The sequence below is a fragment of the Xiphophorus couchianus genome, chromosome 12 (genome assembly GCF_001444195.1).
Source record: "Xiphophorus couchianus chromosome 12, X_couchianus-1.0, whole genome shotgun sequence".
Classification (NCBI taxonomy): Eukaryota; Metazoa; Chordata; class Actinopteri; order Cyprinodontiformes; family Poeciliidae; genus Xiphophorus; species Xiphophorus couchianus.
The window spans coordinates 3,550,931-3,577,423 of record NC_040239.1 but is presented as its reverse complement, the minus strand read 5'-3'; the positions used below and the strand labels follow the sequence as shown (position 1 = coordinate 3,577,423).

Here is a 26,493-nt window from a genome sequence, read left to right as displayed (position 1 = left end):
GTGTAAGATTAGCTAATAGCAGGAATAGCTAATCTACTACAGCGATCACTTATTAATGATCACAAAATGAACATGAATATTCTGTTCTTTGTGTGGGAAATGTTTGAGTGTGTTTTTGTGTTGAATCCTGATAAATAGAGTGGCGTTATCAGTTGCTATGGCAACGTGTCTTTGTGTAGCATAGGCATATTTCTTCCATATCGGAACATTTTTATTTAATAAATGTAATTGGTACTAAATCATAAACGTAAAAAAGTGCAAAAATTACCTTTTGACCCAAAATGGCTGACTTCCTGTCGGGTTTTTTATTGTTTCACAGGGTTCTACATACGTCCCAAACTTCAGCTCCCTACTATTTACCAGTTGGCCTGTCTCACATTAGGGGGCGCTGTAGAGCTGTTTAGTCAGGGCCATTTTTAATTCAATCAAAAATACTAAAATTTAAACCAGGGGAACAATTTTTGGTAAAGTTTGGTGAGTTTTCGTTCATGTTTACCCTCTAAGTTGAGATTTCTTTCCAACATGATGAAGATAAATTTGATTTACTTTGTTTAATTACAAGACAGTTAACTACAAAACTTTCTTAACAAGACTAACATCTTTTTTCATATTTCTTAAAACTCTAATTCAGAGGTAGACTGAGGAGATGCAAAACTTACCTGCTGAAGTTAAAGAGAAGCCTTTCAAACACCAGAACCGGACCGGTGCTGCTCAGAATAATGAGAGGCTGACCCCCCAACAAGCAGAAAACGCCACCAGTGATGGCAGTGCCCAGAAAACTCTCCAGCACACCCTGCAAACATGGAGAGGGAGGTTTAAAAACAGGAAATCAGACAGTTTGGTTGACACATGTTGGTTAAAAACGCGCTCTGACCTGCATGTTTTCTGTAGCGTCCCCCAGCAGACCACCGAAGGTGATGGCGTTCGTCACAGTTCCCAGGTAAATAAACAAAATGGCCGACAGGGCCTGAATGTTTAGAGCGTCGGTGAAGTCACTGATAAAGAAAGGCGCTTTTCTCTTGATGTCAAGAAGGAGACCACCACAAAACCTGACGGCAAAAAAACTGACTTAATAACGGGATGAGATTCTTAATTACACTGCAAAAACAAAAAATCTTACCAAATACTTTAGTCTAGTATCTACAGCAAATATCTTTGAAATAAGAAAACTAATTTACAAGTAACTGTTCAGCAACATATAGAAACCAGTTTTAAGCCAATAATTCTTTAATACTGATGAAAAACTACTGGTTTCATTGGCAAATTACTTCACTAAAAACATGGGGAAAATGTCTTGTCTAATTCACTCATAACAAGACATTTTTCTCATGTTATAAGTTAAACAATCTGCCAATGGAACAAAAACCTTTTCGTGATTATTAAGGAATTATTGACTTAAAACAAGCTGCTATATTTTGCTGAAAAGTTAGTTTTGTCTTGTTTCAAGTTTACTAAGATATTTTCGGTAGAAACTAGACTAACATACTTGGTAAGATTTTGTGTTTTTGCAGCATACAATCTAAGAAATAAAAGGTTATCCATATAAACCTCAATAATGTTCATTTTTATACCTTCCTGTCTTCTTCAGCTCGTCCCCCGTAGCGTGCCCGCCTCCTCCTCCATGACCGCCATCATGAGGCATGTCTCCGTTCATCTGGGAATCTCCTCCTGCGTACATGTTTTTCCTAAAACGGAAATAAGTTTCTCCAGTTGCTGCTGTGATAGTGCAACATCTGACTAACACAAAGCCGCCTGGAATTATTTATTTGATTTAGGTCAACTTTTGGCCCACTGAAGCTGCTCACACAACCTGATTTAACCGCTACCTTTTCCGTCATGATGTCACCTACTTTCTTCCTGTTTTCAGTTGGATGATGCTGATACATTAGGTGATTAAATAGCATGATTGATCAGTGCTGACTGCAGGTTTATATAATACAAACTGTGGCAGCTTCATAATTAAACGGTGTGCTGTGCAGCTGGATGCATTTGGGTGATTCTGCAGCCTGTCATGCTCACACAGCATTCTGAGGACCTACTATGCTTCCTGAACAGGTTAGCATAGATCTATGGCCTACACAAAACATGTTCCTTATATTTTTTCCACAAATTATTCTTAGTTAATGAGATTTCAGTCTGATTGAATTGTGACTTTAAAGCCAAATAAGCTGGTGCTGACCACGCCCCCCTACTCAAAGACTAAAAATGCAAACGGATGCGCATTTGTACACCCGTACATCTCTGAATGTCGGAAGTGGAGCCTCCTGCACAACCAACAAGAACGCAACAAGTGGTTTCTGGATGGTCAACACCAAAGCACTTGTCTTTTCCAGCAGTCATTGTAAAGCGGTACAATTTGCTGACCAGTCGTGCTGGAGCTCAGCTCAGGTTGCTAGGTAACAGGGCTAGGCTTCACTGGGGTTGCTAGGTGACAGGCAGTGTCTGCTGATTTGTGATGTAACACTCCGCAGGTTTTTGAGAAGGCTCATTTTCCAGACACCAAAAAACATAAACTTATTGCCAACAAAAGGCTGCGTGTTATTTTTTTTAAATGGGCTGTTTTAGAAGCATTTGAGACCTAAATGGAAGAATGAAAACATAAAATATATGAATTTTAGGTAATAGATCCACTTTGAAGAGGGTTTATTATGTATTTTCCAGTAAGTGTGTTACCTACATTTGTTATGAAAATGCTACATATACTAAAGAAATTAGATTTTGCATCTGATCCATGGAAACTGACCTTTGCCCCTTTAAGAACCTCTTACCTTTCCTACACTAGCAATTCAGTTCGTCACTACAGTACTTTATATTAATATGTTTTACTACAATGAAGTTGAAGTTTGTAGCTTTTATAAACATTTGTTTTCTATATATTTGTCAAAACTGTCACCATGTCCTGACAATATAATATGGTAATATGGTTCTATTGCCATCTGCAGAAATAAAACGCTTTGTAAAAACAAAACAAAGGATGCAAAGAAGGAGTAAAAGGAAAAAAATTGCTTGATTAATATTTAAAATGCCACTTTAATGTCTCCATTTGTTTCTCATTGCAGTAGATCACAAGTATTCTTTACACACCTGTAGATTAAAGGAGAAATTATTACGAATAATTTTGAATTAAGTCGTGAGATAGTAAAAGACTCCCACCACTAAAAAATTCCTTTGCAAGGCACTCTAAATGAAACATAAATCTGTTTGTTGTTTATTAGAGGATATTATATGCAACAGAAGCAAAAAATACTCTAAAGATTTTGTGATTTTATGCATTTTTGACCTTTTATCAGAGGATGGTAGAGATTTGGGAGGCTCTATCCTGATGGTGGGGTCCCACTCTCCAGGAGGAAGAACAATCACCTCGTCCAGGAACTCATCGATCCCGGCCAGCAGGTCCTGCCTGTCCTTCGCCTTGTAGGCAATATCATGAAAGACCTGCGAACAAACAGAGAGACGTATTGGAGCGGAAAAAGTGTGACGTGAAAGCATGTGACTCCAGTGAACTGTGATAGCAGATCTGAGGATTACTAAATAGGGAAAGAGAGCAGCGACTTACAAACACTAAATAAACAACTAATCCCATTTAATCAACCCAAAAACTGTGGAGAGCAACGCCATTTTATCACTTTAATCAACTCAAATTCTTACCTCAGGGGTCTTTGAGTTTATTTTATTTGTTTGCTTTGCAATTAATTATCACAGAAGCAAAAATTTAAATGATTTTCCACTCAGTAAACAGCACTTGGCAAATGACTAAGACCAAATAATTCTAAATAAAAGTGAAAATATTTTCTGTTTTCAAAGGATGAGAAAGGAATAAAAGTGCAGGCCTCCTGTAGTTTTATCAAAGTTTACAAGAAATTATTTGTTTCAAAGGGACAGTTTGGCTTTTTTATAAAGGGGGTTCTGTGAGTTAGTCAGCAGTAGTCAGTATCTTACCTGCAGTAAAAATCAAGTTTGTTAAAGAAGAAGGCAACTACTAATCAGAGTGAATTTCAAGCACATCTTTGAGCTGCAATCTTCCAGATCATTTTGTTTACTCATTTAGTACTTTTGTACCACATAAGAAGTACTATTGAATTTCAGTGAATTTATGAGCCAGTCTAACCTCATCGGACATCAGTGTGGCGATTGCTCTGCCAATCTCATGATATGACTTTGCTTTGCCTTTGGGTCCAAGCAGTATGAACAAAAACCTGCAGAGAGAAACAAAGCAGAGAATTACTCAGGGGTGTCCAAAGTGTGGCGCGGGGGCCATCTGCGGCTCTTGGAATGAATCTGTGCGGCCCTTGTCCACAATTAAAGTTTAGCACAGATTTATTTTACCTGAATGTTGGGGGCAATATGCATAAAACAAATTAATGAAATATTTACTGATTAAAAAATAATGCAGTCATCTTAAAATGGAAAACTTAAGCAACGACACAAATTATTCATCTCTTATTAATCACATTTTTTTGCGTTTATTTTAATTTGATACTACATAGAATCACAAACATCCAGTAACTTTTACTCAAAAGTAGAACTGGGGTGAACCCATTTACTAAATGAGGCTAAAATGGAGGACTTAAATAAAAAAAAACTATATATAATTAAAAGAAACCTGGATCATGTTCTCATAACCTCGAATCCATCGAAAATGATTTACAGATTCAAGTATGTTTCATTTCAATATTGTGTGTTTAGTTTATTTTGATAATAGAATCGCTTTTGCATTTTTTTTCTCCCTGAATTCTGACGTTAATCTGAGAGTTTTTACCTTTTTTCTCAGAATTTTGACTTTAATCTTCAGAGATCATAAATCTGAATTTTGAGAAAAAAGTCAGAATCCTTTTTTTCCCTAAGTGGAAAAATTTTTATTTTTTCCCCTAAAAAAAGTTCAAATCTGTTGCAAAACGTTTCGGACACCTGTGCGCTAAATCAATGAAGGAGAAAACATTTTATAATTAAATGCTTCTGTCTGGTTTCTGATTGCTTGACTGAAATTAAAACTTAAATGTAGAACTAATGTGAAAATAAAGTTATAATTCCTGATTCTGTTGCATATTTCAGAGTTAATTTTTGAATGTCGGCCACCTTGTGGGAACGGGAACTTCGGTCAACGCTCCCAGCATCACGGCTTGCTGCAGACGAACAAACGCCACAAACGGGGCGTCCAGGAAGTCCACCTCCCCCACCAGAACGTTGGAGGCCTCCGCGTCTCTTGGCAACTTCTTCATAAACTTGTTTTTCAGCTGGAATAAACAAAAGAAAACAAAAGAAATAATGAGTTTGCCTTAAATTAAACAATTTCAATCAAATAAGTTGGATTCTTGGAGTTTAAAAAAGGCTCTGAAGGTTTGGCATTTATGGAAATATTTAAGTCTTTCCACTGTGTGCTTAATAACATTTATTAAATGTTACATTTATTTTGACTTTCTATTATTATTTTCTAAATTTAAAGAGCTTGCCCCCATCCATCATCACAATTAAAAAATATATATTTCTGGTCAATTTGTCAGTAATAATAAAAATCTTATCAGGAAATATAAAGTTCACTTCAGTTGAATAACTCTTTTCAAATGCTCAGTGAATCCACGTACATTCGCGATTCACGGTTCATAGATTTTTGTAATAATAATTCCAATTTTGCAGTTCATATCTGAAATATTTAAAAGAAAATGAGGTTTGGGAAGCTATGCTACTTGACACGTTATTGGCTGATGTTTGGAAAGCAGCCAATCCAGGAGCAGCATTTATTTTCCTTGGCTCTGATTGGTTGAACCACCAACAGCAGAAATGAGGAAGATGTTAGTTTCTGTTGTGGTGTCAAGATTTCTTTTTTATCCTGACTTATTTATCTTTTCTTTATTTAGTTAATCGAGTTTTTGAAATTAATTTTTTTCTGTTTAATGTGTCGTATATAGAATCCCAAACAGTAACAATTAAATTGTTGTTTAAGATTAACTTGTAAAATGTCAGAATTAACAAATTAAATGTCGTATTTCTGTTTATGCAACAAATCTGTCTAAAGAAACTATTTAAGAAACTAATAAAAGGCACAATGAAGTATATTAACTCAGTTAAGTGTATCATTGCAAAAAAAATTTTTCTTTATTATAATTTTTCATATAGATATGTATACACACTTTGTTTGTGTTGTATTTTGATGCTTAACTTTTTCCAACTACTCCTTTTCATTCAAAATGTTTGTTGATGTCAACATGTTCATTTTAAACTGTAAATTAAATAAATAAACTGAGAGAAATGGGAAGTCAAAGGCTTCAGGATTTTTAAGCCTCTACTTTTAACAAAACAAAATGTTGGCACCGCAGTTTCACCATGAAGATAAAATGAGTCGGACAATTAAAACTGCCAGAGGAAATACTGATATGTAATTATATCTTTACATTTAAAAAGAAACACTCAACTGGGAGTGGGAAATAAAGATAAATTCTCTCTGAAAATAAAAGTTAATGAAAATAAATCAGTAAGGAAAAAGCAGAGGTACTGCAATCAGATAACAGATATGTCTTCATATGTTAATTTACTGAAATTGAGGTCTTTTATGACCACAATATGTAAACAAATCCTCACCATCTGGGTCAGATTGTTGTGGAATAGTACTGTGGTACTTATTACCATTACTACCAGCAGAACATAAAGGTAAGTGGAATGGAAAACATTTACTAAGACACAACCACAGGTCACCACAGGTGACTTTTGGACCCGTGTTCCTTGGACTTCACTGTTAGTTTCATGGGAAGTTTTCCAAAACAGTTATTAATTTCCAGACAAAAGGATGTCAACAACATAACATTTAACATGTACGAAATGGAAAAAATAACAGCCTCTCTCAATCACAAGACAGAACAATTCTGTCAGTGGTGGCAGATTTATAGATTGTGTAAAACGTAAAAGATCCGATTTCATTTGTAGGGACCAAACTTGATTAAATCTCCTCGATAATCCACTCTCCTAAGATACGACTTCATAATGATTTAATACTATGTTTTTTGTTGGTGTATTCTTGTTTTGTGGTTTGCTTTTGACATTTCTAACTTAATTTTTTCTTTTCTGTTGTTTCTTCTTTCACACGCTCTCTCTCAGGGAAGTGAAGTTGCATTTTCGTTTTGTGATGGTCTACTTCTCCACCTTATTTCAAATATTGAAGTTAGTTTTGTGATGTAGAGGCCTAAGGCAATGTAAATAATACTTCCTTGAGAATTAATAAAGATGAAATAAAATTAAAAAGTATGTCAAATAAAAAGCACACAGTGAAACTGCAGCTGAAGTTGGGGAATTTATTTTCTTAAAATGTCCCCATTGGGTGGGAAGGGTTTATTTAGTGAGGGGTATTTACTCATTAAGCATATTAGCTGATGTTTTGGCTACCTGAATTTACCAAATTTACTGCATAAGAGGCTTTTCAAACAATCAATTTTGTTCAAATTGCTTAAATTAAACTATGAAAGTTTCATGTCAGGATTTCTGGTTCTTGTACCTATTTTTTCAAACCAGTTTCATCCAAAAGGCAAAAGTTCGAAGCATTGCATCTCGACCCGAACTGTACAGATTTTAGTGTGTCACATGAAAAGCACCAGGAAACAAACCAGGAAAGACAGGTTTTAGATTACCTTTTGGTAGTTTTAGTAATAGCTTTAGTTTTTTCAAAGTTAATTTTTAGGTGCAGCATTCAAAAAGTGTTACATTGTGATTATGATTGGGCAATAATATTCAACAGAAGACTTTTTTTTTTTAAATTATTAAATTAATTGTGAACAACCAACTGGTGTTTTCTCCCAACTTTTGCATTTTGAGGACTAGCCTAGCCTAGCCTAGCCTAGCCGCGAGTTTGGAGTATGTAGTGCCGTAATTTGCTGACAGCTGACGTAAACTGCTTGTGTGGGGAAAAATAAAGAAATTTCACATCAGTTTGAAAGGTTAATAGATTAATAAAAACAAAAACAAAGAATATTATATCTATATTTGCAGTATGTTTTAGTTTTATAAACGCATTTAGTTATAATTGTTTTCCCATTAATTACTGCTTTTATTTATTACAGTTAACCAAAGTGTTTTCTCAATTTCCGCTTTGTTATTTTTGTTTGTTTTAGTTAATTATAATAGCTGTGGCTCAGACTGCCATGAAAAACATCGAATATGGGGAAGATAAGATAAGATAAGATAAGATAAGATAAGATAAGATAAGATAAATCTTTATTGTCATTGCCACAAGGACAACGAAATTCAAAAGGTGCCATCAGTCAGTGCATATGTTTAAAAACAAAAAATAACTGTCTCACAATTCACACACAATGTAAGAATTAACAAATAACTGGTAAAAAAAACAAACAAACAAAAAAACTAATAAATAAGAACAGCCACATTCTCACATACATCACTTATGATGATTAATGGTTGTTTTTGATTGCATTTAGTTTTGTTATTGCTATCGGGTAAAAACTGTCTCTGAGACAATTGGTTCTTGTTCTGATTGCTCTGTATCTTCTGCCTGAAGATAGAAAATAGAATACAATAGAATAATGCAAGCTCGACGAATTGCATTAAGCTCTAATGCTATTTATATGAATTCAGCTGAGATAGAGCAACGCAGCAACAAAGTACTGCATAATTTTGAAGTGGAGGAAAAATGATATAGTTTTCTGAAAAATCTTAAAGAAAAGCCTCCCACAGGATGCTGCTGCTTTTTCTTTCACTTGACAACAAGTTACTCTGTGCTGACGTTGTGTTTACAAGGCACTGCAAATCTGCCTTTGTTTCTGTCGCCGTTTTATCTCCAACTTATCAGTCATGACAGGAAATGATTGTAGCTAGTGGAATCCCTCTGAACTGTTTCCTGGTAATTTATCTCTTGAGTTGTGGTAACTATTCACCAATCAGATCAAATGTATATTCAAAGATGGAATAAGAGATAAAGTTCTGTTTAAGGTTAATTTATTACAGAAACTGTTTTTGTTTTGTTTACAAATTAACTTTGCTTCAACATTTTTTCATGTGTATTTTGAAGAATTACATAAGAAACGGTCGATGGAAATGGGAAAATTCAAAATGATTTCCTCAATTTTGCAAAAAAAGTCTTTACGCTTGCTTTAGGTTGTTATTTTTTGGATTTTCAGAAAAAGAGTTTATGTGCTAAATGAGAGATGGAAACAAAAGGTCTGATGAAGCAAACATTCCCGTCCACTGGTGGGTCTGTGCCTTACCAGAGGCACGAACATCCAGAATGGAGTGGAAACGTTTTGGTCCATGTTAGTTTGCAACCTCTACTTCCTGTTTATCACAGCTAAACGTATCATCAACATCTGACGGAATCATAATTTAAAAGCAGTAAATGTGAACAAGCATCATTTGTATTTTCCTTTTCTGCAACATATTAAAAGTTTGCATAAAATCTGCATGACAATTGGACACAAACATGACCAATGACTGCTACTGAAGTCCCTTTCTGCCCACAGCATCACCATCTGCAACTACTGAAGATGCTCCACATTAAATGAGTTACGGGAGTTAAATGAGTTACGACATTTAATACACGGAAAAATAAACTATTTCAAAATTGAACTGAATAAGTATTGCAAATTAACGGTAAATAGAACTTCTCTTTTCCCATTTCTCTCAGCAGAAATGTTTCCATATTTCTTCCTGATCAATCAAGAGATCGAAATGATCATAAAAGTACCAAAGCTAGCTTCTGGTGTTCTTGAGGATTAGCAACATTTTCCAAATGTTGGAAATTTGCTGATAAAATCTGCCTGGAAAAAAACTCAACCAAATACTCAGAATGGGTTACAACTAAACATGGAAATTCACTTCAACCTTTTTGTGACTGGGCGTGTAACACCCATCATTAACAAATCCTTGTTTTCCACAAACCTTACACATTAACCACAGATGTAAACATTTTTTTATATATTTACACTCTTGCATTGATCTTCTAATGGTGATGGAAACATTAGACATTATATGGGATTCAGTCTTTCTTTGCACACTGCAAAAACACAAAACCTTAGCAAGTATTTTTAGTTTCAAGTGCAACTAACTTAGTAGTTATGAAATAAGACAAAAGTAATTTTTCAGGAAGAAAGATGAGTTTGTTTGGCAGCACGTTATTTGAAGGAGTGTGAGTAAAACTATGACACTGTCAAACATGAAGGAGTCTTCATGAATGTTTATATCTGTTGGCATGAAGTGTCTGTCAGTAAATCATGACACTTTAAATGGAAATATTACAGTTCTAATGGACTTTGATGTCATTTTCTTTAAAAGTGTTATTAATAAATAATGCAAAGCTGACACTTTTAGTGCATTTTTAATGCATCTTGGCATTAAAGATGTCATTATTTACCAAATTACATTTCATGACAGCAGTCAAACATTTATTAAGACTCCTTTGTGTTCATGACAGGTGTTATGTCAGTGTTATACAAATCCCTTCAAACAAAGTGTTTCCGTTTATTTTATGTCAATAATTTCTTAATATTTGTGAAAAAGTACTATTGTTGGCAGATTATTTCACTAATATAATATGGGAAAAATGTCTTGTTAAAAGTTAAATAATCTGCCAATGAAATAAGTACTCGTTTTAATCAATAATAAGGAATTATCAACTCAAAATAAGCTCCTATATTTTGCTGAAAAGTTACTTGTAAGTTAGTTTTGTCTTATTTCAAGTGTACTAACATATTTGCACTAGGAACTAGAACAAAAATACCTGTAATATTTTGTGTTTTTGCAGTGCGGGAACCGATTTCTTGATGAGGCAACATCAAGCCGCAGCCCCCGTCTGGCTCTGCTGCCTACAAATGTCATTTCCATTAAGATGTTAAATAAACCATCGACACTTTTCGCCTCTCTGCCTTTCCCAGAACATCGCTCTGCTTTTGACATTTAGTTGGAGAGGAGCACTTTTCATACGCTGTTATTTTCCAGAAAATAGAATACGCTTGGCATTTTCTAGTGCCGTTTGAGCGTACAGAGATGGACTTCAGATTTCCAGGTGTGAACTGTGGACAGAAGTGGAGAATTTATGGTCAGTAACCTAGAGAAAAGACAAAAAGCTTTCGGGAAGTTGTAAATAATTACACATTTTGTTGGTTTAATTGTTGGTTATGAAGGTCTGTCAAAGCTTTTTATTGGACTTTGAATGTTTTTTCACTTATTTTCAGGGAAATACTTTTTTTCTGGTGGACTGTTTAGCTACTTAACTTTAACCTATAGGTCATGTAGCCATAAAAGACATCAACGGATAAAATCTTTTTACAAATAAAAGAAAACATAATAAAGAAGGCAAAACTAGCAGCTATTTTTTTTACATTTCTTAAACCAAATTTTATTAAAACATCAATACAGTTTAAACCAGATATTTACATAGACTGAATAAAAAGTACTTTTTTTCTTGCTCTAGCTTAGTTAAAATTACAGAAATTATTTATATTTATTAATTACCAAAAAACTTGGCAACAATATTTTTCATAGAATTAAAAACGTTACACCTATTAGGTCAGTGTTGTGGTTCATGTCTGATGACCAGACAATTTGAGCTCCTCCCCTTTTTCCCTTCAGGACAAAAAAGGCGGGAGTCACCATAGCAACCACTGACAGCATTTCTAGTGTGTTTTGTTCTCATCAGGTTATTCTATATTTTTTACAAGATAAAAGAAGGAAAGGTGTGTATTCTAGATATTTAGGACAGCAGTTACATTAGCTTTAAAATTTTGAAGATTACACCTCAATAATTTGCACATTTGTATTAAAAAAATGCAAAAACACAAAGTCTGTCATGTAATTTTTGTTTAGTTTCTAGTGCAAATATCTTAGTACACTTGAAATGAGACAAAACTAACTTTTCACCAACGTTTCTTAACAATTTATTGTTTTGAGTCAATCAATCTGAAAAGTACTACTTTCATTGGCAGATTATTTCACTTATTACAAGCAATTTTTCTCACGTTATAAGTGAAATAATTTCCCAGTGGAACCTGCACTCTTTCATCAAAATTAAGTTAATTAATTTTACTTAAGACAAGCTCCTATTTCTGGCTGAAAACTTACTTGTAAATTAGTTTTGTCTTAATTCAAGTGAACTAATATATGTCCACTGGAATTTATACCAAATTTACTCAGTAAAATGTTGTGTTTTTGCAGTGTAATATCAGAAACATGGTGAATCAATAACAGATGTCGGTTGACTCACCTGGTCTTTCTCTGGTTTGTCAGAGATGTCATTCATGCTGCTGGACGCCAGGTTCTTGTGAGGCGTTGTCGGACTATCTGATGTGACGCAGAAACAGATTAAGTTTTAAATTTGTCGGTTTTTCAGAGCTGAGAATGGGATAAAAATGATGGAGGAGGAGGAGACCCAGGAGAAAGACAGTGGCCCAGAGACATCACCAGAACCTTTACCGCTCCGCTGCAATATCCATGCAAGCTCAAAGCCAGAAATGAAAAAATGAATGTCCAGACTATCCCTGTAGCTGAGAAATATTTTGGGAGGTAAGCTGATTAATTTTTATGATTTTTATGAATATATACACAATAGAAAAATATAAAAGTCGATGTCTTTGGGAACAACATGGAGTTTTGATGTATTAAACCTACAATGCATCAGTTCATACCTGCTGATTTTTGGGACTATCTCATGCACTGTAATTTGCATTGTTAATTAAATGTTTTCTTTGTGAATAGGGGACCAAATTTGGTTCCACCCAGGGGCCCACATCCTTATAAATCCGGCCCTGGCTGGTTCAATGTTTTACCATAGGCACGAAAATCAGAAATATTTCAAAGTTCAAACCTCCAGCTCAGAAAAGAGTACTCTCTCCATTTTTCTGAGATGAAAAAAAGAAAATCTGTGCTAGTTTGCAATCTCCACTTCCTGTTTCTTACAGCCAATCGTAACGTCAACATCTGACAAAATTACTCACTAAAACCAGTGGATGGAAACGTGCCTTATTCACATTTTCTCTTCTTTTCTTTTTTTTACTTAATTTAATGGAAACAAAGTACGTTTTCTCCCGATCCACACAACACTTAAAACCACAACTATCTCCCTCTAGGGATGCACTGATCCACTTTTTTCATTTCAGATATCAATATCTGAGGTTTAGTATCGGCCGATACCGATCCGATAAACACGGATATAAGTGTACTGAATTCCAAATATATTTAATAGTTCTGCACCAGTACAGCTCACTTAAAAACACCAACAGCTTCACCGGCTTGGTAAAACATAAGAAAACAACTTTAATTTGTTCAGTCAGTTAAATTAGGAGCAAAACAGCCCATGCAAAATAGATGATAAAGAAACTGAAATTGACAAAAACAGTAGAAATGTAAAACATAAACTGCAATAAACCTTCTTTCAAATGGTTCTGAAAGTAAAGTTAGAAATTTTAATATAATTTGGATTGGCACCTGACAGACACCCGATCTTTTATTTTCAGTATTGGGACTGATACAGATATTAATATCGGATCGGTACATCCATAACCTCATCTAAGATAATTATTGTAATTCTGCCTGACTTAACGACCTTACAAAATAACAAAGAATCTAGTTTTTATTGCATGTTAGATCCAAACATAAGCAGCCCTGATGTTAGTAAGGTTGATATTCCTCACACGTCGTTCTCATGGTTTATTAAACTTGTCTTTCCTGCTTACACAGCAGCTGTTCAGCATCCACTCAGAGTCACCGCTAACAGGTGAGGCTATCCGCTCAACTTCTCCTCACACCAAAACGGTCCACTAAGTGCTTTCCTTTGACTGACGCTCTGCTGATTCTCAGTTTCTGCCAGCGTGATGCGACCTCTCATCGCAGCCATCAGGGTGGAAACCCTCAGCAGGTAGAAGGATGAGCAGCGCCACTGGAGCTTTTTCATAAATCTGCCCCCTCAGCATTGTGGGTAAAACCAGGCCTGTCAGTATGATGCAGCCAGCTTTAAGAAATCTGCTTTTGAGGTTGACTTTATATTTGTTGTTCTTAAATTTTACATCAATAATGAGGGAACTGACCATAAAGACTAAAGGAAAACGTAGTAATATTCCTGTACAGTGATGCTTCTTTTCTTCTTTTTTATGAAATTGTGTGAAGTATTTCTGAACAGTAAGTAACAAGGTCAACTGTTACTCTAACTTCACCTCCATTAGGTTAAAATGACTCAGTTCACGTTCAGCATTCTGACTACAGCTGGACAATAAATCAATAACAATATACCACAATAGACACGTGATCAATATCAATAGATCATACATCTATTGATATTGATATCTATTCAATATTCACTATTTTGAATATTTACTGAGCTCCATTCCAGAGCCGCGCTGCGTTCTGGGGGAAGGTTGGTGGAGTGAACTAACTCACTCACTCTTTGGTGAGACGCTAGCTTTTCTCACAGATTATCTGTCTCATCCTGTACTGTAACGACACAATGAAAGTTCAACAAATATGTAAAAAAATATTTTTTTAATAGAAGCTACAAGCTGCAGCTATAACCTGACTCCACATGAGATTTTCTGATTAATCCTCCAAACTGATCTGACAGCAGAGAAGACACTTACTGCTCATAAATACTCCACACAACCTCAGTTCAAACAACAGATAGATGTTTTTCTTTCTTTTTTTGTTCATTTTAAGTCCAATTCACCTTTTTTCACCACTAGGTGTTCTGCATGTTGCAACCGGGTCTGGGGAACTTACTAAGCCAGTCCATACTGGTACTCCTTTGGTTCTGCAAGTCCTCCATGGAGATGTGACCCGACAGGCAGGTCACCGAGTTCTCCAGAGGACTGCGGGCTTTTAGCGGCAGCAGAGGGTTATCAGAACCAATCCAGGCAAGCAAGAAGAAGGACAGACAGGTGGAAAGGTCGAGATGAAGGACAGTCAATAGACAAACAAAATCAAGACTGTTATCAGATCTGGAGAGAGGGATTAATCTGTGTGTTAAAAGCTGTGCAGAGAAACTGTGAGTTCAGAGGAATGATGATGTTAAACTGGAGAAACCAGCAGTGGTTTCAACTCTTGTTCTCATAAAGATGCACTTTATCCTCCAAGGCGTTATAACCCATTAATGATTATCACTGATGGGCTTTATCTTTACTCCGATCCAGACTTTGACATGATGGCGCAGCCTGTTCTTTCATCATCAAAATGTTTCTCACATGTGATAAGAGCTAATAAATAACTTCACTCTCCGCAGCTTCATGGTTGGTCACAGATTAATTACATGGAGTTACTCAACGTTTTACAATCAGAGCAAACATGTCCATAAAGTCATTTTGGCCTGTGTGGTAAATCCAGACTCTAATTTCCCCAGTCAGGAGACGGAAACATGCTAATTTCAATGCAACTGTAATTCTGAAGCAGCGCTGCAAAAACACAAAATCTTAGGAAACCTGAAATAAGACAAAACTGAAGTATAAGAAACTTTCAAGCAACATATAGGAGTGAGTAGTTTTTGAATACTGATAAGAAAACTAGTTTCACTGGCAGATTATTTCACTTAAAACATGGCAAAATGTCTTGTAATAAATGTAATAATCTACCAGTAAAACTGATACTTACATTAATACCACTGACATAAAACAAGCTCCTACATTTGCTGGAAAGTTACTTGTGAATTAGTTTTGTTAGCACTAGAAACTAAACAAAAATATTTGGTAACATTCTGTATTTTTGCAGTGCCTTTCTTGTCTAGTTTCTAGTTGCAAATATCTTAGCACACTTCAAATAAGAAAGTAACTTTTCACCAAGATATAAGAGCTTGTTATAGGTCAGTAATTTCTTTTTATTAGTAAAAAAAAAAGTATTAGTTTCATTGGCAGATTATTTCATTTATATCATGAGAAAAATGTCTTGCTATAAGTGTAATAATCTACCAATGTAACTAGAACTTTTTCACAAATACTAAGAAATTATTGACCTAAAACAAGCTCATAATTCTTGCAGAAAAGTTGCTTGTAAATTAGTTTTGTTTTATTTCAAATGTACTAAGACATTTATATTAGAAACTAGACCAAAAACACTTGGTAAGATTTTGTGTTTTTGCAGTGTTTTTCTCCTGCTTTCACTCTTTTCACTAAATCATTTCTTATTTATAAATTAATTACTTTTCAGTTCTAAACAACTTAGTCAGCTTTATTCTTTTGCTTTGGCCTTGAGTTTTTTCCACCAGAGCAATAAAATGTGGCATCACTTTGGCTCCTCTGTGTTAAGAGATTAATGCAGACGCCTTGAAATACATTTTAAAGTGCAGTTAGAGAGCTGATACTGATCTACAGCACAGTAAACAAGTGTTTGCTGTTTATTTCTTGTATATATATATTTTATATTTTTTTTATTTTGATTTTATATTTATTTATATTTTTCATCAAACAAATGTTAAGGTTTAATAATTTATTAAGGGAAAAATGTGTCCAAACCAACCTGGCCTCAAAAGATGCTTGTCGTCTAAACCTAATAGCTGGTTATCATTTTCACTGTTGTTTAAACTTTTGTGTTACAATAAATAAGAGAAAAACTATAAAATTTTGAGATTAATTCCTGAAATTTGCTAGAAAAATCTCAGAAATTTTTATATCAATCTCAAAACTGTTTCAGAAAAAACAAAGCAATTTGTTTGAAAATCAGACATTTTTAGCTTTTCAAAATAAAAAGTGTCCTTGTTTTTCTTTAAAATTTCTTAAATTAATCTCAAAATGTTTATTATTTTCTATCTACAGTGGTTCTAATATGGTGTCATAAGTTTCAAAGTTAGTTGATTCAAAATGCTACAAAAATTAAAATGTTTCAAGGAGTATCCAGTAAATAATGTTTCCCTAATTTGACCAATTGGGCTCTAGTAAGAGTCCCACACAAAACGCTGTCATTTGCAGTTGGGCACTCAAAACTCACAGTACTTCTCGTCAATCAAATCTAAATTAATTTAGTGTATTTTTGCAGTCGAATCACGATTTTCCTGTCCTGATTTTCTAGAGTGAAAAGTTGGAAAGACTGCACCAAACTGGCACCACTGTTACCGTTGTCCTGGTTGGAAAACAGCCTACTTGCGCTGGAAACCGTTTTCCCAATGTCGGCCAGGGAGCGGAGGTTGGACTTCTTGGTCTGGTGGCGGTGTTTCCGTAGCAACGTGTACGTCACCTTGTCCTTCAGGTCTGCTTTCAGCTGGCCGATCTCTATCTGGTTGTCAGTGATCATCTCTGCAAGCAAACAATTGTTGCGTCAAATCTTAGTTTAGATTTTGTTGGAATGCAGAAAACATTCGTATTATTTTTACATTTTATGTAATGAAATTGTCCAAAACACCTTTTTTCTGCTAAATTGTTGAATGAATAGACATACGAGCTCAACAACAAAGATATTTACTGTTTTTAATCTGTTATTTAAGTTATTCAACCATCAGATTGCTAGTTAATGGGGCTGGGCTCGGCTGGGGTTGCTAGGTAACGGACTGAGCTCGGCTGGGGTTGCTAGGTAACGGACTGAGCTCGGCTGGGGTTGCTAGGTAACGGTGCAGTGCCCGTGGAATGTGGCTTAACAGGAGGTTTTTGAAATGGCTGATTTTCCACAAACCACAAAACATGAACTTATTGCCAAAAAATGGTTGGTTGGGTTTTTTTTAAATGCTTTTTGTTTTTAGAAGCAGTAGAGACTCAAATTGAAGTATTAAAACATCTAAAATGTAAATTTGGCATAGCTGTTCCTCCATGAGATAATCTGATAAGTGGGGCGTCCTTAAGATTATTGGAAGAGGGAAATTGGGATGAAAACTTGGCATTTGCCTCTCTTATAAATACACATGCAAGTATGCTAAAGGTAAGCACCATAAGCACACTGAACATAAGTAACCGCTCTGTATTTACCTCATAAATATTCAAAATGTACTCTACTAGCATCCTGTTTCATAATATATGATGTACCAAAACTTCTACAATGTTTAATGTAAACCCTGAATTTCACAATGTAGTCGAGACGCCGATCCAAACTACAGCTGAAAGGATCTCCGTACTTGTAAAGACTCAATTAGGGACTCCAGAAATGTTCCCATTTAAGAGTCTTGCTGGCAGGATATGGTTCAATCTAAAGGTCTGAACTATTTTTAAAAAAGAAGATCAGAAGCCTCAAAGCTGACAGAAGCCAGCCTCGGGGAAACTCTCTTCCTGCGCACGGTTAGTACAGTTAATGGCCCATCAGTCAAACGCCGGTTCTTTTCGGCCTGCGCAGTCAGTTACATCACATTAATCAGTCTGAGTGGGAGCTCTTCCTCCTGCTCCTTCGTGCAGACCGACACAGAGACGTCATAATCTCAGTGCAACTGGAGACGATGAACTGCCCTTAAAGTGGGGAAGTTTTTGTGCCACCATTTTGATTTTAGAAACTACTTCCTGAGTCCAGCTATTGCTCAAACAAACCAAACCTCAGACTCAGACTACATCACACTGCAGGAACATGATGACCTTTATCAGGCTGTGCAGCGCGGCTCCACGGGTCACATGATCAATTTACTCACCAACAACCTGAGGGAGAGTGGAAGCCTCCATGTCCAGCATGATGGTGCCTTTCTCTATGCAGGTGCGCAGCTCCAGCAGGCTGTGCAAGGACAGAGTCGCCACGTGGGGTTTACTCCAACGCTCCCCTCCTTTCTCCACCTTTTCCTCAAACTTTATCCACCTGCGCAGACAGCAAAGCAGAAAATAAGGCGTCCAACAAATGGAAACACTTAAAACTGATTCAGATTATTATATAAAATAAAAAATTACAAAGTCATGGATGATCTCTGTAGGGCCTTTAAGGTGTCTTCTGCAGAGTTCATAACAGAAATTTGCTGTTTACTTTGTAAAAAATGTAATTAAATTTCACAATTTCTGTGTTTCAATTAAATAAGAAACGCAATTAAAATCACATGTGAATATGTTTATTTACACGATAAATCATTACAAATAATGCCGTGCCATCATTTTCCTACCACTTCCTGTCGTTGATCACATGACTTGTGATGAGAACAAAAAGTGTTTCCACTGCAGTTTTGCAAAAATGCCCTAATTTCAATACAGCAACATCTTTTTAGAGAAAAACATGAGGGTTTTTTTGTTTTTTTACCACATGTTTTGATTTAGCCAATTAATTTTTGTAATTTCAATTGGCACAATTTTATGGCCAATAAAAACACAGCTAGTGAGGATTCTCTGGGGGCTTTGAACATGAACTAAACCAGGGTCTCTGCAGGTTTCACCAACTCAAATTTAATACTTTTAAAGACCTTTATCAATAAAATTTAAAACCTGACAGAAATGTACAAAGGAAAATCGCATATTTTACATCGTACTAGTGCCAAGCTGTTTTGCATGTTTGTACCTTTAGAAGATCAGGATCCAAGTTTGTTGATTTACCTCATTAATTAGTCTTTTTTTTTCCTAAATCAAGCCTGTCAGATAGATTAATTGATTTTTTATTGTTTACATCCAGCAGTGCTTTGATTTCTAAACCTTTCTCTCTTTGCCCCTTTGTCCTTCCGCAGAGGCAGATAGATGGCAGACTGGACTGGTTCTGAGGTTTTCATTCGGCCCGTTTGGCTGCCAAACTTGCACTTGGCAGACGGACGACTCAACCCAACAGTGGTCCGGGTTTTTATTCTCCAGTTGTCACCCAGTCCACACGCAGAGGCATTGCACAATATATTCACTTCTTAATGTGTTTGCAGAATAATAAGCTTATATTAAATTACTCTGATTTTACAGGTGATTCTATCAATGTATAAAAGAATGCAAGCAGCAAGAATGTGGCACGTTTCCTATCTACCGAGCCACTAATCTATCGTTTTTTATTTAACTAAGAGTATAAATTCAGTCCAATTCAATCAAAATGGTCAAAATTGAAACATTTATATTGTTTTTAGTTTTTATTCACATAATTTCTGACAAACATTTTGTCCATTTACTGTGGTTTTAATAGCACACAATGCTTTTAACTCAGTTAAATTCTGTTAATTTATGTTCAATTCGCAATAAATTGAACATCTTCGGATTCATATTCAGCTACATGCTTTCCTATTTGATCCTCGGTTTAATACAATGGAGACAAATTACATCAGCAGCAATTCCTCATACTGAGCAAGCACGTGGGAACAGTGGAAAGAAACAACTCCCTTTGAACAGGAAGAAAGCTCCAGCAGAACCAGGCTCAAGTGCAACAACTGATGGGGGTTCAGAGGACAGGAAGTAAACACAGAAAACCCCCCAGGAAGGGCACAGAGCGTCATATTTACGCATTAATCTTGTTTAAGCTCCATTTTGCAGTTATAAATCACTCACTACATCAGAATCACTTCGGTTTCTATCTTATAAGGTATTGAAAATTGAATTTCTTGAATAATCTATTGAACTAGTATAAAAACAAAAGCTTCATCTTATTAAATGCATAAAATTTTACGGCTGTAACTAACGACTATTTAAATAATTAATTATTTGACCAATTACTCTCATGATTAATTGATTAATCAGACAAAAAAATGCTTTTTCATTTAACCCTTTAAGATTATTTTATACCATAAGAGAACTACATTGAAAAATCCCTTTTTAGATAAGAAAATAAACATTTTATTGCCTAAAATACCAACTGATACAATTAATTTGATGAATACTTGATTATTTGTAGCAAATGATGCATCTGCAACCTAAAAGCTGCTGACATCAACGTGTGAAAGTGCTCAATAGGAGGAGAATTTTCTTTACAGAATTTGAACCTTGTGAAACTAAAGCTGCCACCTGAGAAGTTCTGGGTAAAACAGATTTACAGAGAAATTGATTTATTTCAATCTTAAAAGCAAAGTGTAGATTCTTTGAGTCTGTCTACTCCAGTTAACGATTAATCACGATTATTTAAATAATAGATTAATTGTTTCAGCCCAATAAAATTTCCTGCAAAGTGCTCCTACAAACCATTCAGCCTGAGTGATTTGAAACTTTTATCTGCAGGACACTTGGTCAGAGGTCAGGAAAACAAATGGACTCATTTGGTGCCTGGAACAGCAGCCCAGGGATCCTGTTTCCCCTGAGACAGTTTCACTCATCCAGTGCTAATGATGCATAAACAATCATCCCTTCTACGTCTTATCACAATAATCTAACAGGCCACACAAAAGAAAGACCTAAAATGATATTTTCTTAAAGTAAAACTTGCTCAAAACATTGCAAGGAGGATCTTTGATTTTTCAGATGTCCAGGGCTGCAACTAATGATTATTTTGTGATCGTTAATCGATTAACTGGATTTTAAAAATGGCACAGATTATTCATTTAATACTCTGTGATAATCTGTGGATAGTGTTTTTGGGCATAATTTGAACCAGGTGGAGATAAAACTGCGACCTGAGGAGTTCAGGGTACCTCATATTTACAAAGAAGGATTTCCATGTTAAATGCAAAACTTATATATTTTTTGTAAAGTTTTGTCTTAATATTTGGATCGATTGTGTTGCTCTTTTAGCAAATGACCATTTTTAAAGTCTATAGGCTCCAGTTAACAATTATTTGATTATTAACTTATTTACTGATTCTTTCAATCGATTAATCATGATGAATCAAATTCATGATTAATTTGATTAATCACAATTAATCACGTTTAATTGATTACTGAATTAGTTGACAATTACTTAAAGAATGGATTAATCACAATTAATTGGATTAATCGTTTCAGCTCTGTTGTGAAGTCAGTGGGGAAGGCCTCTGAACATCACCTGGGGCAGATGTTCTTACCTGGCCGTCTCTTTCCACTCCATCTCCTGCCCGTCCACCTCCAGCAGCTCGTCCAGCTCGGTGAAGAGCTGCGGGGGCGCCGGGCCGTCATCGTCCTCCCCTAAGATGAATCGGATCCTCTCGGCTGCCGGCGAGACTGCGGGAGACGGAAAGATACTGCGGTTCACAAGCTGGCACTGGTTCCCGTTGGGCAGCGGTTTGGACTTCTCGCCCTCTGCTGGACTCTTCACCTCCGGCGGAGGTGGAAGAGGAGGAACTTTAACCTCCTCTGCATCCTCTTCCTTTTCCTCCTTCTCCTCTTGTTTATTGTTTTTGGACATCTTTTAATATTTCAGTGACCCCCCCCCCAACCCGTTGCTCGTGAGTCAGCTGAGATTGACACAAGCCCACCCGAGTCCCAGCGCAGCAGCTAGACCTTCATTAAAGCCCCTGGTGGAAGTGACAGCCGATCTCAGACGCCTTTGCACTTTGCAGAACAGGTAGGAGGGGGCTGATGGGGTTTAGGGGTCCACTTGGTGGCAGCTAGCCCCCGCTCCCTCTACGCCTCCCCTTCTCTGTTCAAACAGGCCTTCACTATTGGTCCTGCTGCCTTGGCAAGTGGCCGTGAAACCCTCATTAACAAATAGGAAATGCTGCACAAACTGGCCTATTCTGTAGCTGTGGCTTGCCTTCGCGCCCCTTTGTCTTTTCATTTGAATATTAAGAGTGTTACATAACACAGAGCGAAACGCGGTTTCAGCAGGATTTATATACTTTTCAGTGCTTTTCAATGGATATAAATAAACAACATTATCAGACGTTGTTCCAACGAGTGCAAACTAAAATTAAAGTTTTAATGATGGACCACCAACAGTGGTTACATAAAAGCTCCGATGGACGGGTGAAACTGTACATACAGTTCCAGTCAGCAGCTTGGAAACACTCGCCATGGGAACCATTCATTTGAACAGTTCTTTTTATAGAATAATAATGCAACATTAAGCTGCATTGACTGCTTTTGAACATTGACCAACATTTTTGATGTGTATAATTTTGGTGATGGCACTTATCAAAATGTAAAGGTGTTTTCTATATAACTTTCTAATGTTCAGTTTTTATTATGTAAAGCGCCTTGCTGCTGAAATACGTGACACAAATGAACTTTGATTTGATTTGATTGATCAGTTCCTCCAGGATTTCAGAATCATTTTTTTATTTTTTATTGCAATCAAAATCACTGATTTTGTGGCACTACTTCATAAATATTTGTAAGAGATTTTGTGTTATTTAAACTCCATCAAACTTCTTTGAAAATCTACATTTAGAAGAAAAAGTAATACGAAGACAGATTTTTCACACAAACATTTTTATTCTTGTAATAATTCAAAAAGCTTGATTTTTGTTACTCACCATATCGATCGCAGAATATAACTTGGCATCAAGTAAACTAAAAATAAAATAAGATTTTCAAAGCTAAAATTTTAAAAGTAAATTTCATTTCATTTTGGTCTCAACTTTTCTTTTTTTGAAGAATAATTTTGTTTACTTGGACTTTGTAATCAGTGAGAATGCATCCAATGCATTTTCACTGATTGTGTTTCTGTTTCTCTTTATTATCAGTGCAAATGCATCATGCATTCTCACTGATAATAAAGAGAAACAGAAACACTATAAGTGAAAATGCATCATGCATTCTCACTTATAGCGTTTCTGTTTCTCTTTATTATTATTATTATTATTATTATATGACGTTCCAGACGTTTTACTAAATTCAACTAATTGTGTTAATTCATATATCAAAACGTTCTGCTTCTTCTGGAGATTTCTGCTATGACTTTTGCTAAAATTCTTGTACTTTTTGAAATATTTGTGCTTTTGTGCAAATTTTTGCCCCAATGAAATACATTGAAATTCTACAAAATTCCACAAAATTCTGCTAAAATCTTCTGCTTTTTCACAGCTTACTACTTCTGCCTACTTGAAGCTAGAAACTCCATTCAACTTTTAAACAAGTCACAAGACTTTAAACTATATTCAAATGTCTCGGCTTTTGGATATCTCTAATGGTTTTTCCACACTAGCGATTTAAGTTTTATGCAGATTTTTGATCGTTTTCAGGTTCACAATGTCATCCTATGGTGGAATTCTCTAACAGTGGTAAGTTACCAGAGTCTACACTCTAGTAACTGATGATTTTTGAACTTTTCATGCTTTTTGACAAACAAAATGATGCTGTTCATACATATTTAGCTGCACAGGAATAATCCTCTTTCGTAGAAACATCTGATAGAAAAGATTCAATAAACAATCTGAGAAAACTCTGGTAGCTTTGATCTCTTCTCTAGGCAAAATAACCAAAGTTTAAGAACTTAACTCTTAAATAAGGACATTTTGGTAGCGTCTAGATCCAATGTTGACTGTTGAGCTAATTTATCCATTTAAAAGCGAACTGGATGCATGTTTGGAATGATTTTCAGGTTAGTCCCCCACATCGGTGCCTGGCATCCACAGACAGGAATCAGACTGTTTACCAACACGGTGCTGCGTGACAGGACTTCTGCAGGTGATCTCAGGTACACCTGGTTTCAGTGTCAGTCTACTGTGAATCTGAGCACAGATGTCTGCACAAATTTCACAAGGCCTCCTCTAAGTCAACAAAGCAACCGCAGTCAAACACCATCAAGTGCTGGCAATGCTTTGACTTACTGCAAATAATAAAATACAGCTCAACTCAATCACTCACATGTGCCAAATTATATCCAGAAAAAACATCTGGTGCTTGAATGTCTTAATAATAATTTGTAAATTATAACCGACAACTCAAAAATAAAGCCGCCTTGCACTTCAGTGATGTATCTGTACCAAGATCTCACTTACATAGTAATTTTATTAAACACTGATGTGGACTGAAGCAAGAACAACAGACACCAGGAGCTGAAATAAGCAAAATGAGATACATAGATAATCAAGAAAGTGTCTTAAATGAAAGTAAAAACCAAACTTTCTCCACAACAATTTGTGAATTTCTTAAACAAAAACATCTTTCGGGATATCAGGTGAAGATGGATAAAATGTGTCACTAGATCAGCATTTTGGGCCGATAGTAGACGAGGTGAAGGGTTGCACTTTTCCCCTCATTGTGCATTTCTGCAGCAGATTAACAGCAGCAGGTAGAGGCCAGACAAACAGGTGAAAGATTACTGGGTGGAGAATAAACTGTCTGCGCTTCACTCCCTCCCTCCCTCCCTCACTCACACACACACACACACACACCCCACACACCCCATACACACACACTTTAACACAAGCTGCACTAGCTTTAGCTCCAGCCACCTGTTTAATAACATCCCACAGGATATAATTAACACACATTCAGCTGACAGCCACATCTACAGAGACTTACCTCGATTACAGTAAACAGTTAAAACCGGATTTAAATACATATACGGTCAAAAGTGCATGGAGACTACAGCTGGCACTGCAGGGTGAGGGGCCACAGGGTTTACAGGGAGCGTCGGGTCGGGTGAATATCAAACGGCAAAGATGCATTTATTGAATAGAGTAACTTTTGTTTTTTATTTTGCTTTAAGAGTCTTTTTACTTCTCTTTTACTTGAGTAACTTATTAAAGGGGCAGTATTTTGTTAAATTGACTTGTTTCAGCTTCACATCATGCTATGATGTTGTTCCCTCATCGAAAACAAACCTGGACTTTTGCCTCGATTCTTTCATGCATGTTTAAGAAATCATTTAATCTCCATGGCAACCATTCAGCTGTGCAAAACGCCTGGGAGGACCTAGCCCCGCCTTCAGGGCGCAGCTCCTCCTCTAGGCTGAAGTTTCTAAACTTCTGCTTGGAGTTTGCATGTTCTCCCTGTGCATGAGTGGGTTCTTTCTGTGTACTCTGGTTTCCTCCCACAGTCCAAAACATGACTGTTGGGTTAACTGGTTTCTCTTAAGTTTTCCATGTGAGGGGCAACCTGTCCAGGGTGGTTGGATTTTTATTATTATTATTATTAAACTAATTATTAAATTCTGTATTTAGATTCTGATTTTACAATTTATTTATTTAGCAATAAACATATTCAGATTATTATTCAGATCTGTATTTGCTTATTTACATAATTGTTTATTTGTGGAATTACACCATTTAAAAAAATATATTATTATTTTTTACTTGTAAACTACCTTGTGTAATCTTATTTATTTATTTGGTCATATTAATTTTTCAGTTATTTTCAATTAAAATTTTTATTTATTTCCTATAGAAATTGCTATATTTAGAACTGATCTTGGTTAGATATGTTTCCATAAAAAAAATTATTAATAATTTTTGCTAAACATGTTTCCAATAAAAATATATATTTTTTTAATTTATTAAAAATCTATTTTTATTATTCCTTTTTGTATTATTATTATTTGTATATTTACAATATAAAATTATATATTTATTATAAATTTTTGTTCAACATGTTTCCAATAAATAAATATTTTTCTTATTCATTTTTGTTAAATATACTTACAATATACTAAAATACTGTATACTAATAATTTTTCACTATTCATGTTTTTCGCTATTCTTATTTGAGATATGCTAAACACATCTCCAATAAAATTATATATATATATATTTACTATTCATGGTATTAATTTTTTCGTTAATTAATACTAATATTATTCTTTTATTAGATTACAGAAATAATTAAAATCGTTTCCTCCAGATGCCGCATGTTTGACTCCGTCAGCGTCGAGCCGAGCTGGGAA

General features: G+C 35.5%; 1 protein-coding gene across 4 annotated transcripts in view; it reads right to left on the bottom strand.

The window, feature by feature from the left end:
* Positions 1-26,493, bottom strand: part of LOC114154134 (electrogenic sodium bicarbonate cotransporter 1) — a 58,500-nt gene that overhangs the window by 13,823 nt on the left and 18,184 nt on the right. For 2 of the 4 annotated variants that reach the window (XM_028032946.1, XM_028032945.1), the window contains 11 exons: positions 21,752-21,887; positions 18,509-18,669; positions 17,019-17,198; positions 14,701-14,796; positions 12,197-12,273; positions 5,077-5,234; positions 4,109-4,196; positions 3,281-3,435; positions 1,572-1,685; positions 875-1,049; positions 660-793 (listed from right to left, as the gene is read on the bottom strand). In XM_028032946.1, coding sequence (XP_027888747.1) covers positions 660-793; positions 875-1,049; positions 1,572-1,685; positions 3,281-3,435; positions 4,109-4,196; positions 5,077-5,234; positions 12,197-12,273; positions 14,701-14,796; positions 17,019-17,198; positions 18,509-18,669; positions 21,752-21,887 — 1,474 coding nt within the window. The remainder of the gene's footprint in view (positions 1-659; positions 794-874; positions 1,050-1,571; positions 1,686-3,280; positions 3,436-4,108; positions 4,197-5,076; positions 5,235-12,196; positions 12,274-14,700; positions 14,797-17,018; positions 17,199-18,508; positions 18,670-21,751; positions 21,888-26,493) is intronic. The other 2 variants (XM_028032947.1, XM_028032948.1) reach the window with 2 other exon arrangements.